The sequence below is a fragment of the Solea solea genome, chromosome 10 (assembly GCF_958295425.1).
Source record: "Solea solea chromosome 10, fSolSol10.1, whole genome shotgun sequence".
Classification (NCBI taxonomy): domain Eukaryota; kingdom Metazoa; phylum Chordata; class Actinopteri; order Pleuronectiformes; family Soleidae; genus Solea; species Solea solea.
Window position 1 is genome coordinate 29,395,329 of NC_081143.1, and position 18,490 is coordinate 29,413,818.

At 42.3% G+C, this 18,490-nt stretch overlaps 2 protein-coding genes across 4 annotated transcripts; both read left to right on the forward strand.

The window, feature by feature from the left end:
* The first annotated feature begins 1,433 nt into the window (after window positions 1-1,433).
* scrn2 (secernin 2) lies at window positions 1,434-11,326 on the forward strand. Of its 2 annotated transcripts, none has more exons than XM_058641704.1 (9): window positions 1,434-1,618; window positions 3,488-3,644; window positions 4,119-4,306; window positions 5,340-5,539; window positions 6,607-6,822; window positions 6,933-7,098; window positions 8,074-8,254; window positions 9,762-9,918; window positions 10,950-11,326. In XM_058641704.1, exons 2-8 carry the CDS (start codon window positions 3,489-3,491, stop codon window positions 9,912-9,914), a joined length of 1,260 nt encoding a protein of 419 aa, XP_058497687.1. In that variant the 5' UTR covers window positions 1,434-1,618; window position 3,488; the 3' UTR covers window positions 9,915-9,918; window positions 10,950-11,326. The 2 variants fall into 2 exon arrangements, with proteins under 2 accessions (XP_058497687.1, XP_058497685.1); XM_058641702.1 differs by lacking the exon at window positions 1,434-1,618 and adding an exon at window positions 1,672-2,073.
* A 130-nt stretch (window positions 11,327-11,456) lies between these two features.
* Window positions 11,457-17,966, forward strand: LOC131467669 (cyclin-dependent kinase 12-like). Of its 2 annotated transcripts, none has more exons than XM_058641700.1 (4): window positions 11,457-12,848; window positions 13,764-14,354; window positions 15,450-15,560; window positions 16,352-17,966. In XM_058641700.1, exons 2-4 carry the CDS (start codon window positions 13,806-13,808, stop codon window positions 17,564-17,566), a joined length of 1,875 nt encoding a protein of 624 aa, XP_058497683.1. In that variant the 5' UTR covers window positions 11,457-12,848; window positions 13,764-13,805; the 3' UTR covers window positions 17,567-17,966. The 2 variants fall into 2 exon arrangements, with proteins under 2 accessions (XP_058497683.1, XP_058497684.1); XM_058641701.1 differs by having other exon boundaries at window positions 16,400-17,966.
* Window positions 17,967-18,490: the final 524 nt, after the last annotated feature.

Here is an 18,490-nt window from a genome sequence, read left to right on the forward strand (position 1 = left end):
CTTGTGGTCATGATGTATGACAGATCCAGGACAGCTGATGGTGTTGATGATGCAAGGTTAGACATGTTTGCTGGGAAGCAGAGGCCATAAGAAGCCATCCCTCCAACTCAAGCTGCTCTACTCCAACATGTATCAGGCAGGTTGCATATGGGGTCAATCATTAGTTTGTCAACCAGAAACACAAAGTCCTACTCGCTGGGGATGGACCAAGAAAGTTGATCTATGTTAGTTAGAGCAGGGTTTAGGTGATTCTATATTCTAACACAACTGTTGATTGGAAAATGTTAATGTTTATTCACATTATAGACCTTTGATTGTTTGATGTATGCCATGCTGTACAAATGATATGTACAGTAGTAAGCAAAGGATTCAGCTCCTCATGAGCAAATAAATTGACCATTTTTGTACTTTTGTAATAGACGTTTTGCTGGAATAATGCTGTGTTTTTGCATATTTTATACATTATTTTAAAGAGTAAATGGCAGGAAGAGATATAAAAAGGATTTCTGATTTATAAATTAGAAATTTTACCAAAATCACTGAAATTGGCCGAGGAAATAACATTGTGATGTGAAAGACGGTTGGAAATGGCAGCCGTCTTTAAAAATGTCCGCCATTTTGAAATGTACGTGGCTAATGGGATTTTTCAGAAGAATGACCCAAGAGGTACGTTCAGTCAAATTTTGATGCTTCTTTCCAGATGTGAACAATTTTTTTGCTCATCTGCTCAACTATTAGTCTTAGTTGGACTAACATACCTGGATAACACGATTCATAGTCCAATTACCCCTGCATGTATATGCTTAGTCAGACTGGAGTCGCACTGGAGCCGGACTGGAGCCGGACTGGAGTCGGACTTGGCGTTGTGTGCATGCACCCATAAACTGCAGGAAATCATACGGTGGCGTCTCTCCTTGGACAACATGGCAACCACAAGAGCCATGCTCAATCTAATCTGATTAACATGCAGACTCACCATTCACTCTTTGTAGGAAACAGTGATTCAGTACGCACTAGCTTATAGAGAGATACAGCGCCACCTACAGAAGTCACATGTACATGGATCATAAGTCGATTTTGTCCTCCACACTCGGCAAGTTGTCTGATTACCTGTCATATGGCGTATTTCCACCGGCTCTACTCGCCTCGCCACGGCGCGGTTTAAGTAGCGTTTCCACTAGCACAGTCGACCTGGTACCAGGACCTGGTACCAGGTCGACTGGTAGCGCCGGTGGAAACGCGTCATAAGTTAGTCAGACTACGGCACGGTTCACATCTACGTACTCACTGAGAAACACGTCAGAGTGGCGTGGATTACATTGTGTGAGTCTGAATGGAACATAAATGTGTTTATGTTTGGAAGTGATGTACTACAGCTTTAAATAAAGGACGATGGTGATGATGATGATGATGATGATTTCAGAGCATCAGGTGGTGTTGTGTACGCACACAGACAGACAGCAGGGACACAGACAGGTGTGGACTCAGTCAGTGAGACAGTGAGCTGTACTGTGGTCAGACGAGACGAGACCTTTAAATACAGACCTCTGGATTTCTCTGTCACGTGACCCTGGATCTGCTCCCTGGCGGCTGTCCTCTCACTGTGGACATAAACAAGGTAAACACACACACACACACACACACACACACACTGTGTAGCTCTACTTTAATCCTTCATAACTTCAAACCATCGACTCAGCGCGCAGTAAAAGGCGGAGTGACACGAAGAGCCTCTTCGGAAGAGGCGTCGTCTCTGCTCCGGAAACAAACGAGCAGTGACGGCGGCTGCTTCCCGCTCACTGAGGCCTCGTGAGCTCGGAGTGTCGAGCAAAAGCCGCAGTTTTTACGTTATTTTCCGATTAAAAGCGATTAATGAGAGGAGAACAATAATCGAGGAGAGCGTGGCAGTGAGATTAGTGAAGATTACAGTCAGTAAAGTGTCCTGCACAACAACACTGTGTCCTCTAATCCCTGTGACGGGGACCAACAGAGCAGAGAACCGGCTGAAGGAGGAAGCTGCTGCTGTACACTCAAACACTAACACAATCACAGTTTATTCAGAATAAACATGACGTAAGTCAGTGGTTAAAGTCATGGTTTGACTTCTTTGATCAAGTTACACGTTTATACAGTCAATGATAGTCAATGAAGTCTGTTTAACACAACCTGGGGACAACTGTGAGTCTCTCTCTGTGTGTGTGTGAGAGGGTTAACTCTGTGTGTTGTAGTTGTGAGTCTGTGTGTGTGTGAGGGTTAACAGTCTGTGTGTTGTGAGTCTGTGTGTGTGTGAGGGTTAACAGTGTGTGTTGTGAATCTGTGTGTGTGTGTGTGTGTGTGTGAGGGTTAACGGTGTGTTGTAGTTGTGAGTCTGTGTGTGTGTGAGGGTTAACAGTGTGTGTTGTGAGTCTGTGTGTGTGTGAGGGTTAACAGTGTGTGTTGTGAGTCTGTGTGTGTGTGAGGGTTAACAGTGTGTGTGTGTGTGAGAGAGAGAGGGTTAACTCTGTGTGTGTTGTAGTTGTGAGTCTGTGTGTGAGTGAGGGTTAACAGTGTGTGTTGTAGTTGTGAGTCTGTGTGTGTGTGAGGGTTAACAGTGTGTGTTGTAGTTGTGAGTCTGTGTGTGTGTGAGGGTTAACAGTGTGTGTTGTAGTTGTGAGTCTGTGTGTGTGTGTGAGAGGGTTAACTCTGTGTGTTGTAGTTGTGAGTCTGTGTGTGAGTGAGGGTTAACAGTGTGTGTTGTAGTTGTGAGTCTGTGTGTGTTTTTTAAAGGACAGTATCTGTGGTCATGTTTGTGCAAAGTTGACTTCTTTATTGACTGATCTTGGTCAGAATGTCTGTGTTTGTTTCTGATTCTCAAGAACAGTCAAAGTTCTGATCTGTGACAGTTTTGCGTACTTTAAATCCACAGAGATGGAGTAATCAACAATATCCTTACAATTTAAAGAAGTATGGAGTTTTCATCATTCCAGACCCTGCAGTGCTTGCTTACACATTGAAAACTAAACTAGATATTGAAGTTAATTAGTATTGGAGTCACAAGTTAGCATTTAGATTTTCAGCAGTTAAGGTTAAGGGGAAACTTAAGGGAAAAGTAACTTGGCTTTCTATCATTTTGAACCTGTCTGGTCATTTTTCCATTTTCCGCCCACAGAACTTCCATTTACCGTTTATTTTCTCTGTTTTCCGGACCATTCTCTCTACTCTACGTTTCTGACATATCTTGCCATGCCACAATCAAAGTCAGTCTGCTTCTCTGAACTCCAGCAGCTCGTCTTGACCATGTTCAGTTTCTGTCATGTGATTGGCTGATTACATGTTTGTTTAGAAGCAGGTGAACAGGGAAACCTAATAAAACAGGGTTACCTCTTAAATCTTTAAGGACAGCTGTTGTCATATTTCTGATAGACTAGATTACTATCAGCTGTGTACCATTAGTCTAATGACTTGTTATTGTCCGCCACAAACCTCAGAGATGTTTTGTTTGTCATAGGATGGCAGAGCCTCCCATGTCATGTGACTGCTTTGTTTCTCTGCCCCCTGGTTGTCGTGACGACCATGTGATTTTTGGGAAGAACTCTGACCGTCCTCGGGATGAGGTGCAGGAAGTGGCCTACTACCCTGCAGCAGCTCACGCTGCAGGCTCCATGCTGCAGGTAACCTGCACCAGGCAAAGTTAACACTGCAACACACACAATAGTATTTTTACTGGGCATGAAATAAGTAGTCACAGCCAATGATGAGACTGTATGTTGCTGCAGATGTGGACTCCTCCTCCACTCAGCATTTGTTTCTGCCAGTAAACATCAGAGCTTCAGTCATGTGTTTGCTGACAGTGTTGATGCATGTCCAGTCTGAAATGATTCCACAGAGACTGTGCATGTGTAAACAGAGCTTCTTGTTAATAATTGAGGGAAAGCCTTTTGTTCAGGCTCTTATTCTGTCACATTAATCTTTAAGCTCACTGTGCTTCACATGATCTGTGGGTATAATAAAAAAAAATTGGTTTCTTCAATGAAATTTATAGATAGTGAACATATGGAGATATGATGAATTTGATCATTTTCATCCACATATCGTCTCTCTTTGGCTCCTTGTTCCTGCTCTGTGATATTTTCTTGTACCTGCAGTGCACATACATGGAGATTGGTCAGGTGGAACAGACTCACGCCGTCATCCTCAGTAAACCTGCATGGATGTGGGGCGCAGAGATGGGAGCCAATGACCAGGGAGTCTGCATCGGGAACGAGGCGGTGTGGACGCGAGAGCCTGTCGCCTCTGGAGACGCTCTGCTGGGGATGGACCTGGTCAGGTGAGCTCCACGACTCTGTCACCAACAACTATCAGGCTCATGAAGTGGGGTCCACAATGTCATGGGATCTTTGATTTTGTTGACATTATGTAGCCCTGTCTATCTAGATAGATGTATTCTGCATAGATGCATTTTATATATTGTTTGAATATTGCTTTAGTATAATTGTGTGTCTCTGTCACTTACATACAGCACAGTGTCCTCCTGTAGCATTAGGACAGTGAGGCCTTCCTTTATTTTTGCCATAGACTGAAAACATTTCAGTTTTTACATCAACATAGAAGATAACACTTTTGTTTGGACCCACACATTTTTCATGTGAGCAAAAGTATTGGAACATGTGACTGACAGGTGTGTCATATTACATGGTTTATTCAAACAATAAATATCCCTGAATGTCTACACTAAGTTTTTCATGTGCTGAGTGCATTTAGAAGTGGAAGCAACATGAAAACCAGAGAGCTGTCTGTGGATGAACCACAAGAGAGAAGAAATCAATCACAGCCGTGGCACAAACATTAGCCACAGCCAGTACAAGCATTTGGAACGTCCTGAAGAAGAAAGCAACCCCTGGTGTCCAACAGGTAGACCGAGAAAACATCAGGAACTTTGTGAGAGCTGTAAACAAAGAGCCTAAAACAACTGTTAGTGACATCAGCAGCAACCTCCAGAGGGCAGGAGTGAAGGTGTCACAGAAGACGTCATGAACTAACACACAGAGGCTGCAGCAGAACATGCTAAGCACTCATTAGCATGAAGAACACGAAGACCAAAAAGTAAAGAGACGAGTCTCAAAAAGTCTGAGACAAAGTTTTATGGACTGATGAGACACACACTCAGCCGGTGTCAACAGTGTGTGTGTGTGAACACTGGCAGCCATCTACCACTAAAATGATCAAATAACACAATATCATTGAATAAGAAGAAGAACTTGTTACTAAAGTTACTAAAGATGTATCCAAACACAAGTGCTGCCTTTCAGAGATCAGAACGTTACACTCTGAGGTTTCTCTGTTTGGCTTTTGATCGTCAGACTGGGGCTGGAGCGTGGTGACAGTGCCTGGGCAGCGCTGACTGCGATCACCGGCCTCCTGGAGCAGCACCAGCAGGGCGGACAGTGCAAGGAGGATCCGAACCCTTTCAGCTACCACAGCACTTTTCTTCTGGTGGACCGTAACGAGGCCTGGGTCTTAGAGACAGCAGGGAAGCTGTGGGTGGCACAGAAGGTCACAGGTGAGCACAGAGGGTGAAATATGACTCTGTGGGAGCTGAACTGTTCATATTCTTAATATTATATATATTAATCCTAAACGTCTGTTTGTTTAACTTACAACCCGTTGCTTAAAGGTGCAATATGCAATACTCGAGCATCACTAATAAAAAAGTTGTAAAGGAACTTATGGCGTTTTTCCACCGGCTCGCCCCGCCCTGCCCCGCCCCGCCTTGCCTTGCCCCGCCTTGGTATTGTGAGATACCATGTGATTCCCAAGGATTGTGTATCTCTTTCTTTGAAGCCTTTTGTAGCCAAAGAATGAACTTTGTTTGGAAGTGAACCTGGAGCTTCAGATTGGCGCATTTACTTTTTCTAATTGAACATATTTGTATTATTGTATTAATCCCTTCTCTGCATTTTAACTCATCCTCTACTAGAAACCTTCCTGGGGATTGGGTAACTTGTTCAAGGGTACCCCATCCCTTTTCACCGGGTGGGAACCTAAACCAGCAACCCTCCGGTTACAAGCCAAGTTCCCTTTACACTTGGCCATAGGCTGCCCCCTAGTAACGTGGCTTGTTCCCACCTGTTTATCTCAGGGTTGCATTCAAGCAGAAGTGGAAGTGGACGCCCTGAACTCTGAGCTCTCAGAAAACGCAGTAGTAGTGAATATGATGGTGGTGGAGTGTTTGAATGTGAGGTCGACCAATACGGGTTAGTGCGGTTAGGCCGATTAAAGATTTGATCTCTGTTTAATGGGACCAAATAATACAAACATTGTTGAACAACACTAAAGATTAAATGAACAGTTCATCATCATTTTTTTAGGTTTTAGTGACCTAATAACAGTTTTCAAGTTTCTGAGAAGAAAAATGGATTTAAAAAAATGATAAATAATAATCAGCTTATGCCAACAGATAACAACAAACCGAAAGAGACTGATCACACCTTGAGTTACAGAGTTGCAACAGTTGTTTCGTAATATATACGTTAGACATTAAATACATGACTTGTGAATTTATGTTTGATGTTTTTGTTTTTGCAAACTCGGGTTGTTCATATGCTAATAGCTTCCTGCTCCTTTCAGAGGGCGTGAAAAACATCTCTAACCAACTGACCATTGGCACTGAGATCTCTGCAGAGCATCCAGATGTTCGGCGTGTGGCCCAGCGTGAGGGCTGGTGGGACGGCGAGACAGAGTTTAACTTCTCTCAGGTGTTCAGCCTCCAGGACCCTCCAGCGAGGATGGAGCTGGCCAAGAAACGTTATAAGGGAGGCACAGAGCTGATGCAACAACATGAAGGTGAGGGTGGTGGTTTCCCAGCATGCCTTTGGACCTACAGTCAATCAGGGTGAAAATAGGCCGGTTTGGTAAAAGATGATCAAAAACATCTTTCACTTTGTTGGTCTCAGGCTCGGTGACAGCTGAAGTGATGATGTCTATTCTGAGGGACAAGCCCAGTGGCATCTGCATGGACTCTGGAGGTTTCTGCACCACAGGCAGCATGGTGTCTGTCTTGCCCAGAGACTGCAGCCGGCCCTGCATCCACTTCTTCACTGCCACCCCAGACCCATCCAGGTTTGTCCCTGAATAAACTCCATTTGACTTCAGTCCAGATTATATTAACCTGATACTGAGAAAGCACTTTCTTAACAACACCACTGTAATACCTGTTAGGTTTTTTCTTTTGTTCTCAGAACAGTCTCAGATACCCTTCACAGGGATTCCATACGATCCTGGGAACATTCCTCTGAGATTCTGTACATTGTTGATGTAATTAGCATGGTTGTGTCAGCTGCACGTCCATGTTGCTGCTCTGATCTACCACATCCACAGGATTCACATGGGTTGTCTGCAGTCATTGACGTTCATGAGTCCATTCATCAGTTAAAGACTAAAGACTTGTCTCAGAACAGGGAAACATGTCACTTACCACCTTGCAAATGTGAATGATTAAAATGTTGCTAAGTCTTTACTAAGTAATGTTGTAATCCTGCTTTAGTGGGGACCAAAGCAGCTGAACGTTGCTGTTCCTCAGTGTTGTAAATGCTCTGGTATCAAATCGCTTGTTTTACAAACATGTAGAGAAGCAACGATTCTGTGGCAGTTGAAGGTTTAAGGACGCACGGACGACACTCCTGCTCTCTGTCTCCCTCCCTCCCTCTCTCAGTGGTACTGCAGCCTCACAGCAGGAGTCTGCTCTTCTTTCTCTTCTTTCTCTTCTTCATTTTCTCATCTTTGAACTGTTTTAATGAAATGGCAGAGCTTTTTATTAAAAGCTTCTTTTCTACTTTTCTTTACGTCATGCAGTCAATTTAGAAAATGATTTGGATTATTTTTGATTAAATAAACAAAATACAAGGCTGTTGGAAGTGGCCACAGCTTGTAATGTTTTGAAGCTGACACTTGCGTATAATATGATGAAGGTGAAACTTTAATATTCTGTCCCACTTCATCTTTGCTTTTCTCACATTCTGGGTCTGAATTTCTTCGTCTGCCTTTCTCTCTTTCCTCTTCTTTTCCCTGTTAACCTGCCCCGCCTGCACACATTAGGTCTATATTCAAGCCTTTTATCTTCTCGGACTGTTCCACTCCAGTGTTGAGGGTGGTCTCCCCACAGTTTGGCCCTGATGACCCTATCTGGGAGGAGCCTCGCTTTCAGAGCCAGGTGGATCGCAGACATGACCTGTACAAGGCTCACCAGGAGGCGCTGAACAACATGGAGACCAACCCTGTGGGTACCAATTCAAAATACAGTGATCGTGACAGTGATTGTGATTGTTCAGTGCAGATCCTGTAAGACCTGGAACTTCAATTACATTCAAAGAAAAAAAAAAGTACAGATTCAATGTGAAAAAGCAGGATTGTTACAAGGCTTGTTCAAGACTTTCAGCTTGTATTAATTCAGATTACTGTATTACAGAATTACAGTATTCAGATACAGTAGTACATAATAACCCAAGTAGTATTCATTGAGCAAAGATCTATGTGCAGCGCATTTTCTATCACTCATCTTTAATACCCATTCACAAACTGCCGAACCCTCAACCTTTCTACCGCGGGGTAGAAGCAGAACATTGTTCTGGGAGACCCACACTGAACTGCCCCGTGTCAGTGGTCAGAGAAGTGTAAAGATGTGGCCGTGAGGGTATCTGTGGAACAATCTCTGGTTAGAATGAGATCAAGCTCTTTGCCAGCTTTGTGAGTTGGAGGGCTCTGAACCCGCTGCAGGAGTGCATCAGCGATAGGAAGGCTGAAGAGCAGGGATTGTTCATATCACCGAGGACAGTCATGGGACAGTCATGGGACAGTCATGGGACAGTCATGCTCAGGGATGGAGGAGAGCAGGGTGTCTAGCTCATCCAGAACATCACCCAGTTGTCCTGGTGGACCATAAATGACAATCATGTAGATTTTGACCAAGATGGCAGGTACTACCATCTTGGTGACTAGTAGCAGGGTAGTAGTTGTTTGTATTTCCATTTGTTAGGCATGGAAGAATGTGCAGCCGTGGTCAAATAGTTTTCAGGTTTAATCCAGGTCTCAGTGAGAGCCGTGGGCATAGGAAGCAATGAAGTCAGTCTTGTTCACTGCTGACTGGCAGTTCCACAGACCACAGAGTTTTAAAGAGCGGAGGTTCGTATTTATCTAGCTACCCACCAACCCAGCTAGTTACCTACCTAGCTTAACTAGCTGCCTACCTATATTTCTATCTATCTAGAAATATATACAGTATATGGTAGCTGTTACATTTAAATTGTAGTAATATCTTTTACTATTATTATTATTATTATTATTATTATTGTTATTATTATTAATAATAATACTTGGTTTGTTTTTCTTAGTCGAAGATGATTTCCTTTTTAAATAAATAAAAATATGGTATCTTAAAGTCGTACGTGGTCAGAACCAGAAGACGTGACACAAATGAAACGAGTCACTTGTATAAAAATGAGTGGCTGCTGTTTTTGTTTTTCAGAGTCAGACTATGTAAAAACCCAGATTAACGTGGAGAGGAAATGGAGGCGAGTGATAGCATGTGTGTGTGTGTGTGACTCCTGTTATTACGTCCCCCACTACACACATCCTGTTGAATCAGCATCTGAGAAGTGGGATGCTGTTTCTTTTTCATACATAGTTAAAGATAGATAACATACAAGGAAAAGTGTGTTTTTCTTTTTCTAAATTTACAAGCACGACTTCACACAGTTGTCTGTGTCATATTTCTCTCATTTTTCCAGGACAAGGGCTCGTCTGTTTTGGAGACTCTGAAAGAGCTGGAGTGTCAGTGTCTGAGGGACATTTCAGCCGTGCTCAGAGGAGAGATTTCCGAGGATGAACTGGTGGATTTGTTTTACGACTGCGTGGACACAGAGTTTAAGTTCTACCAGTGAGGAGGTAGGAGGCGCCGCCAACCTCCATCACCATTGGTGATCGGTGTATGTGTGCGACAGTTAAGTTTCCTGTATAAGGAAAATCTAAAGTGGAGCTTGTGAGCAATCAAGAGTCAGATCTCAGAATCAGAATCGCAAATACTTTATTCATGTATTCATGCTTTTGTTACAGTTACTCCAATTAAGAACAGAACATAACAGAGTCACAGCCTATACTAAGATATTAACTAAGGTACAATATACTAAGAAGAATAAAAAGTATATACAATAAAATATTCATCTGTATTGGACAAGGATATTATGACACAGTTTCTGAGTTGATAAATATTTGTATTTTTGTTTAAATGAAGCCAACATTCTAGTTTATTTTAGATTTAGAGTTATTTGTATCGAGGACAGTGTATAACAGTGTCATGTCAGCAATTCAAATCTGAAGTTCAAATGACGAAGATCAGTTTAAGCCAATATGACATTCAGTGTTGGAATTGATGCAATATTAGTGAAAAGTCTCTGGTTCCCATATCAGATAATGAAATCCATGGCTGTTTATAGAAACACAATTATCAAATCACAAAGGCTGCATCTAAATTAGTATTTTTGTTAGTGCTGAAACGATTCTTCATTTATTAATTGATTAGTTGACTACGAAATCAATTTTTTAAAGTTTTTTAAAGTTTTTTAAAGTTAAATTAACTAAGTTGGTGTATTTAAAAAAGTTGAATATGTGCTGGTTTCTTAAAATGAACATGTATTAATATTTTGTTTATTAACTGTTAACTTATTTTTTGGGGTACTTGCATGAGATGTGTATATAATGATAAAGAAGGGGGTCGATTATTAACAACCATTGATTTATGGACATGGACTTGTTTTTATTCTTAAGTTTTTTGTGTGTGTGTTATTTTCTGCCTGTCATTTGTCTTTCTTTTATATCATTCAATCATTTTTTCATTCTCTGGCTTCAGCCTTTTGTCCTCTCTGATTCTCTCTGTGTGTCTTTCCCCTTTATAACAAGTGCTGTGTTCACTCTTGCAGCGCCCTCCGGTGGACTTGCCTTGCGGCTGCAGGACTGTGTTCCTTCTCCCTGTGTGGCCCTCGCTCACTCACTCACTCACTCACTCACTCACTCATCACACATGCCTGACACACAGACTCAGTGTTTTGGCCCTCATTATAGTGACGTATAGACTGCACAGGCGCTGATGCAGAGCTGTAATGAAAGTATGGAATTTGTTTAATATTCTCTGTTGTTGCAGCTGGGTTGACATTTATTGGCTCCTTGTAGGGAATAACAAACTATTATAGATAATGTACTGTTAGTGTTGTCAGCTTTTTGACCACCGTGATGAGATAAGAGAAGATATGAGATCAAAGCAAAATATATGTGTAAAGAAAAATAAAACGAGATGTTAAAGACGATACAAACAGCTGTGATTATTCTTATTTTCTTCAATTAGAGAAGAATAATAGGCAGCTCTAGCTTTGTGTATGGCTCTTTTGTAAGCTACAAAACATCTTCAACACCATTTTCTTTTCTCTTTAAAGCCTGTTTAAGAGCGTGAGTGTCGGCGTTAAACCATGGTATTATTATCAGACAGACAGGTAGTTGTATTTTTTCTTTGTTATTGTAGTTCATCATTGTATAATTAAACGTGAGTAAATAATGATCAGTAAGGAGAGGATTTTGGGGGAAAATGTTTAACCATACGTTAAAACAAGATGGAGGCTGAGCTGGTTTACTAACGTGTTGAATAAAATCAACAGGGAATTAAATGCACAGCTGAGACTATCACGGTCAACATCTACATGAATGATGAAATCCCCGACAATTATAATTTATCTGTCTTGAGCACTAACTCGGATAATCCAGAGAACTCTGAATAAGGTGCAGGTGGACGATAAACTGTGACTATCAGAATTAGTTTGTGTTTTCCAACTAGGATGAGAAAGACTAAAGATGAATATCCAGGTTTGGGTTGGGGGTTGATTAATAATCTAGTATTAAAAATGGCTCCTCCTCCTCCTCCTCCTCCTCGGCCTGAGCTTCTGGGAATATGGGTGTTAGCATGAGTGGGTGGAGTCGACTCATTTAAACTAACATAATCTTCTTCATGTAACTAAGTTTCAGTTACACAGAATAAATCAATTTGATTGTTGGTAATTAGATCATTAATTAAAACAGATTTAAAGGAGAGTGATCTTATATTTAATAGTCCACATTTAAAAGTGGTTTTCTTGGAATCTCTTTCATTATTACTTCACCCCACGGAGTGAAATATTGTGTGTGTGTGTGTGTGTGTGTGTGTGCGCGCGCTTCCACACTTGCTTGCACTTGCCACTATGACCAAGAGAGAGCGCCAGAGGCTTGTTGCGTGAATGGGGTGAAGTTGGCATTGATTCTTATTAAATGAGAAAGTCTAACTCCTCTTCTGTTCATTATTGATTTATTCACCTCAGGTCGTGGGACAGACACAGTCTCTATGGGGTTTTTAGTTGGTGACTGCTCGAATAGAAGCCTCCTGGTCTCAGCGCGTGTATGGTTGTCCATGGTTATTTATTTAAACAGTTTGTTCCATTTAAATAGTTTTGTTCAGAATGTACCTTTTTTCTTCCTCATATTCCTCTCGCTCATATTTTCTAGGCTTATTCTCAATGATTTATTTATTGGCTAACTGGCGAACTATGCGCCCTCCGTCCAGCAGGTGGCAGCCTCTGAATCGGATGGAGGAGCAGTGAAACAGCGCGGCGGTGAGGTGGTGAGGTGGTGAGGTTGCACGGCCGCTGCCTGCAGAGTGGGAACATTTTTTTAAGGCAAATGTTTACGAACTGCACGTCGGTCTGTTGTTGTTGCTATGATTCGTACGAGTTAGCAAACGCAGTTTGGAAATGTTCTCCCAGTTTCATCTTAAAGAGAATAACGCGAAAACGGAAAAGGTAACGTAGATTTCTGCTTGTTGCCCAACGAGTGCTAACTAGCTAGTTACACTGAACACTTGTAATGAATAGTGCAGCCACAGACGTTAACTTGGTGAAAGTGTGTTGTGTCGCAGTCACCTGTCATTTATCCAAAGACACTGGTTAGCGATAAAAAACCCAAAAAAACAAGTAATATCTTTGGTATTATTTCTACAAGGCTAAGCTAACTAGCTCGCCTCTGTTTAACCGACCCTCTAGCAAACTGCTATTAACGTTAACCGGCTAATGATGACAGTCGCACGTTTAAAAGAACAATAAATAATTGTATCTCTAAATGGTGATGATTGAGTTGAATGTATTAGCTGTAGTAGCTGGAATCGCCGAGAATGTGCGCACACACATACTCGCGTTTACGTCCACTGGTCACTTTATTAGGTACACAGGACTTACACAGGAAAGACGCAGCTAAGTTTACATTGCAGCCGGGTTCAGGTCAGTTTGACATCGTATTTGCTAGAATGTTTAGTAAAATAACACACACCATGGATCTGTTCTTTGTAAATGAAGCGAGGGCGATATCGTCGATCACCTTACGTGAGGTTAGAGTGGCGCTATAGTGCAATTACAAGTGGTGCTGCAACGAATACTAAAGGAAATGTATTTTTATAATCCATTAATTAGACTGAGTGCTTTTGAAATAATTAAAATAAGTTATCTGACTCTTCAGCTTCTTAAATGTGAATATTTTCATTAAAAACCGAGCAATTTTGATCGTGAACATCATTTCCAGGTTCCACCGATCCACATTTTCTGACATTTTTTACGTACACGATTAATCAAGAACCTAAGCGACAGAGCAATCTATTTTATTAAATGCAGCCCTACTTACATTATATTCATGATTTTAATTCTGCTTTATTTGTTTTCCTGCAGCTTATATGACCTTTACTCAGTGTGTGAAGCTGCTCTGAGACGATGTACTCAAACAGGTCGGAGCACAGTCACAGGCGGCAGCACAGTGACAGGAGTTCCAGGCAGTGGGATGACAGACGTGAACCCCACAGAGATGTACCTCGGGATTCCTTTCAAAAATATGATAGAGCTGAGGGAGGAAACAGAAGCAGAGAGTACAGTGACTCGCCTCAGAGGCGATACAGTAAAGACTGGAGCAGAAAGAGCCCAGTGAGAAGACGCGGGTCTTCTCCTGAGAAGAAGAGGCGAAGGTTTGTTGATCATGATGATGATCACAAATACAGATGTGAACCTGAGGATAAAACATACAGACAATCACCAGATGGTTTTTCACACCAACCCAAGGATTTCAAACATTCATTACCACAAAAAGACCATTTCAAATACAAGAAAACCTCTCAAGACTCTAGACACAGGCATGAAGAGTTCAGCTACAGAACACAGCATGACGATCACAGACCAGCGTCTGGATATCACAAAGACAGAGATCATCGTGAAAGGAGCTGGGAGCGCTCAGAAGGGTCGACACGATCTCAAGAGAGCTCCATGAACGTAAGACACTAAATTATGACTCTTTTTAGTTTGAGACACACACTCTTAAAAGTCCCTCAAATCTTAATAGAGATTATTCTCTTCACACATTCTATTAGAAAACAGTTCAGTGTTGGGTACAAAGGTACTGTTCTCGTTGGTAACGCAAGCCTCACGCAGAGCTTTACTGTTCCAAACCAAACTATACATTTCTAGCATGGCTTGACATAACTCTACTCTGGTTTTTTCCTTTTCCATTAGTGATAGTACCTGGTACCTGTTGCTTTATTGGTACTTGCTCTGGTGAGGTTGCAAGTGAGCGATACTAAAATGTCAGGTCAACAGTCTGCCGGCCACTGATTGGTCAGAGAGCGTCGTCACTGGAAGAGTCATGAGCTCGACGTCCGACATGAGAATCAAAGCCAACAAAGCAAAACTGTAGATCAGTTAAAAAGACTTAAAAATCCTGAAAACATGCGTTAATCTCCAACAAGGAAACGTCTAAAATCTCAATATTTAACAGAGGAGTCTGGTGTATTTAGTGACGGCACTGCTGAAAGCCGGCGATCGAGACCCGTTCACTTGTATTTCAGTTCAGTGTCTGTGCTCCCGTCATGCAGGAAGTACTGAACCATTCTGTGACCAAATCTTTTGGAGGAGGGACTATGAAGTGACTGATACCAAACCCAGTAGAGTTGAGCTGAGACAAGCCGAGGCGTGCTAGAACGTGGAAAAGCGTCTTATGTGATTAAACTGCGAGCAAACTGTTTTGACGATATCTGATAATACATTTGAAAGCCAATACCAGCCGATACCGATACTGACGATGCTGTGCAACCCTATTTCACGTTAATATTCTTTATTCACGCAAGTAGGACTTGCATTCACGCTTGAGGTGGGACCAAAGCAGGCGAGCGTCATTTCTCTGCATACAAACACTGATGAACAGCAGTGTTCATGGTGTTTGGCTTCTCGAGTGGACACGCCCCCAGCGTTTCAGAGCAACTTATTGACTTTTTTTAAGTGTTTAAGTTGGTAAGGTGGATATTATGACATTGTGTTGTTTTTCTCTTCGGTATCATGTGTTTTAATAAACATATTTCACTTATCATACAGAATTTTGTCAAAGGAGGAGCGAGAGAAGACAGCCCCTCCAGACGTCACGAGGATCATCATCATCATCATCAAAGTAGTGCAAGGTTTCCATTAAATGAACCTTGTGGACAGGTGGGTGTTACAAGTGGTTTTATGTGAGTCTGCTACAAATGGTTTGGGTTTTCTTTTGGTAATACACTTCGATTGTTTGAGAAAACACAGCAGCACGTTTCCAAACTAAACATGTTTGACATGAATCACAGCCTTTCTTTATTTTAAAAAGAAACAAATGTTGAGATTCTCAACAGGCCAAAAACTGCTGCATCACAGATGGATTTTAAAACCTGTTCCACTCCAATCACCATGAACATGAGGGACACGTCAGTCGCTCGTACGCCACACCGATATTTTTCTGCACAACTTTAAATATACCACTTATACATTTGACAGAGTTCTCTTGTCTGCAGTGTCTCTAAAGGCTTCATCAAATCTGATTAGATCAAGATCCACAATACCTTCAAATTAAGCATCTTTTACTGGGTGGTTTTACTTGATGATTCACAGAATTGTCTGAAATGCAAGCCAGGCTTTTAAAACTCTACAGTAGTCTTTCTCTTAGGACAGACCCAGGTGTGAATCCATCACTAAATGAATCGTCAAGAGTTTTGATTCATTTTGGTTCGTGGATCGTCAGTTCGAGGTTTGGGAAACGCCGATTTTCGGACGTTTTATGGCCCAAACGAGTCCTCGATTAATCAAGGAAATGACCGACAGATGTAGTCTGTATAGGCACTTGTATCAGATCAATAGGTCTGAGCTCAGAGTTATGGATGTGCCAGTTTCTCTGCAGGTTGTTTAGTTGAAGCAGATCCTCTGCAGATAATAACTCTGTAAACTGGTTTCTTCGGTGTGTTTCTCATCAGTCGTTTGAGCGTGACCTCATCAACCAAACTCCCACTCTTCCTGAGCAGAAGTCCAATGAGGGATTTCAACGTTTCCTCAACGTGCTCAACAAGGGCGTGAACGTCGCCATGCTCACCAAGATCGTCACTCGTCCGTCTCCAGAAGCCAACAATCCACCGCACTCCCCTGGTTCTTTCACGGACACGGTGCAACATCTGTGGTCTCCTGATTCTGATGAGAAGCAACAAGGAAGCCACCAAAACAACGGCCAGTGGAGTGAGAGCGAAGGACCCCGGCGACCTCACTGTGAGACCAAGACCTTCAGCCCAGTGGGACGTTCTCTGTCTGATGACACGTCACTGCAAAGGAGTGACGGAGGACAAAGCCACCATGGTTCGAACAGCAGATTCAAGTCTCCATCCGTGGTGGCGAATAAAACAATAACGCCTGAAGATGAGCACAAGCACAAGCAAATTCAAGATGTTCTACAGGCCATTGGCTTGGATCTGGGTTCTGAGGAACTGGGCCAAATGTCCCATCGAATCCAGGAGCGGTTATACGGAAAGAAGGATGTTGACCTGGCTCGCTGTCGAGGCAAAAGTAGAGAAAGAGACACAAGGCGAGCGATTTCTCCACAATATCGAAGTAGATCGTCCTCATCAAACCCATCAAATTTCAGCTCTTTGACTGGGGACAGTTACATGAAGAAAGACTCATGTCGTGCTCAGATGGATGGAACAGAGGTGCGTCCCATTCAGGTGCTTAAGACTGTTGAATATGTCCAGAATAATAGCAGTAATTCTCTTCAGGACAGTGATAAATGTGAAACCACTGCTACATTTCAGACATTTTCTCATGATAACACCTACAGTGTTTCAGAGCCGCCGCCTCCTCTTCCTCCTCCTCCTCCCCCTCCCACAGTGCCGCTGACGTACTCTCCAGTGAACTATTCACCTCTGCCATACTCACCTCTCCTGCCACCTCTGCCTCCGAACTTACCCCACGTCAGACCCAGTGTTTTCTTGCCTCCCTACCTCCCTTTCCCCCCTGTCCCACCTGTGAACTTCTTCCCTCCAACAAACCACTTACTCCCACAACACATTATCAATCCTCAGTCAAACTTTCTAAACCGGCCACAAATGAACCAACATCAGCCACTGAACAATGCACAGAAATCCAAACCACAGCCCAGGCCGAGGTGTTTGCAGGTCATCCAAACAAAACAACCTGGATAATGAATATGTGGGGAGATATGGGCGGGACATCTGACCAGAGACACTCAGCAACAACAAATCACACATCAAGTAATGTTGACAATGATCCATGACGACTGTCCATCACTCAGTCTGTGTTTTTCAGCCACGGCACAATGTCACACACACACACACTAAACCCACACACACACTAAACCCACAGTGACCCTAACTCTTTTTGATTCATTGCATTATTTATAGCTAGTCATTAATGATGAGATACGGTTTTGTTGTAATCATGTTTGTTTGCAGATGTCTGTTTTTTGAGGATACTCCCTTCATGTGAAATTGACCATGTATAGTAAACAACATGTGTTTTTACACCAACTGTTGCTGTGTAAATATCTGACGAGTGTAATAAATACAATGATTCTGAAGTAAATGGTGAGTAGACGTTTAATTGCACAAAAGCAAGTGGTGCAGTGTGGGGTTGTCAAGTGAATAACGTACAATAAAATGCAAATTACACCTGAGAAATACTGTCCATCCCTGGATGGAGTCATGAACCACTGAAAAAAGTGACAAAAGTTGTGATATTATGACTTAGTTCTCATAATTTTATGACTTTATTCTTGAAAGCTTTCTTTTTTCTTCAGTATGATCTTAATGCTCCATTGTACAAACATTTGTCAGAAATGCGTTCATTTGGGTAAGAAATGCCCACGTTTGTCTAAGTCTCTGTCTACTTCATGGATGAGATTGATTTCATTAATGAAAACATTAGTGCCACAGTTAATGTTGTCATAGTTAACTGTCAACCGCTCCCAACAGTGGCAACAGTTGTCTCCAGTGTGTCTCCTGATATGTCAGGAATGGTGTGAACAAAAAAGTCTACAGACGTAATCTAAACCTGAGTGGTTGGGCTGTGAGGTGTGTAACTGCAAACACAGTGAATCTTGATTACAC

Coding starts and splice junctions, on each gene's coding strand:
- scrn2 (XM_058641702.1), top strand. Junction 4,307..5,339: donor CTGGGGATGGACCTGGTCAG/GTGAGCTCCACG, acceptor TTTGATCGTCAG/ACTGGGGCTGGAGCGTGGTG. Junction 8,255..9,761: donor ACAACATGGAGACCAACCCT/GTGGGTACCAAT, acceptor TCATTTTTCCAG/GACAAGGGCTCGTCTGTTTT.
- LOC131467669 (XM_058641700.1), top strand. CDS start 13,806: ATGTACTCAAACAGGTCGGAGCACAGTCACAGGCGGCAGCACAGTGAC. Junction 14,355..15,449: donor CTCAAGAGAGCTCCATGAAC/GTAAGACACTAA, acceptor CTTATCATACAG/AATTTTGTCAAAGGAGGAGC. Junction 15,561..16,351: donor TAAATGAACCTTGTGGACAG/GTGGGTGTTACA, acceptor GTTTCTCATCAG/TCGTTTGAGCGTGACCTCAT.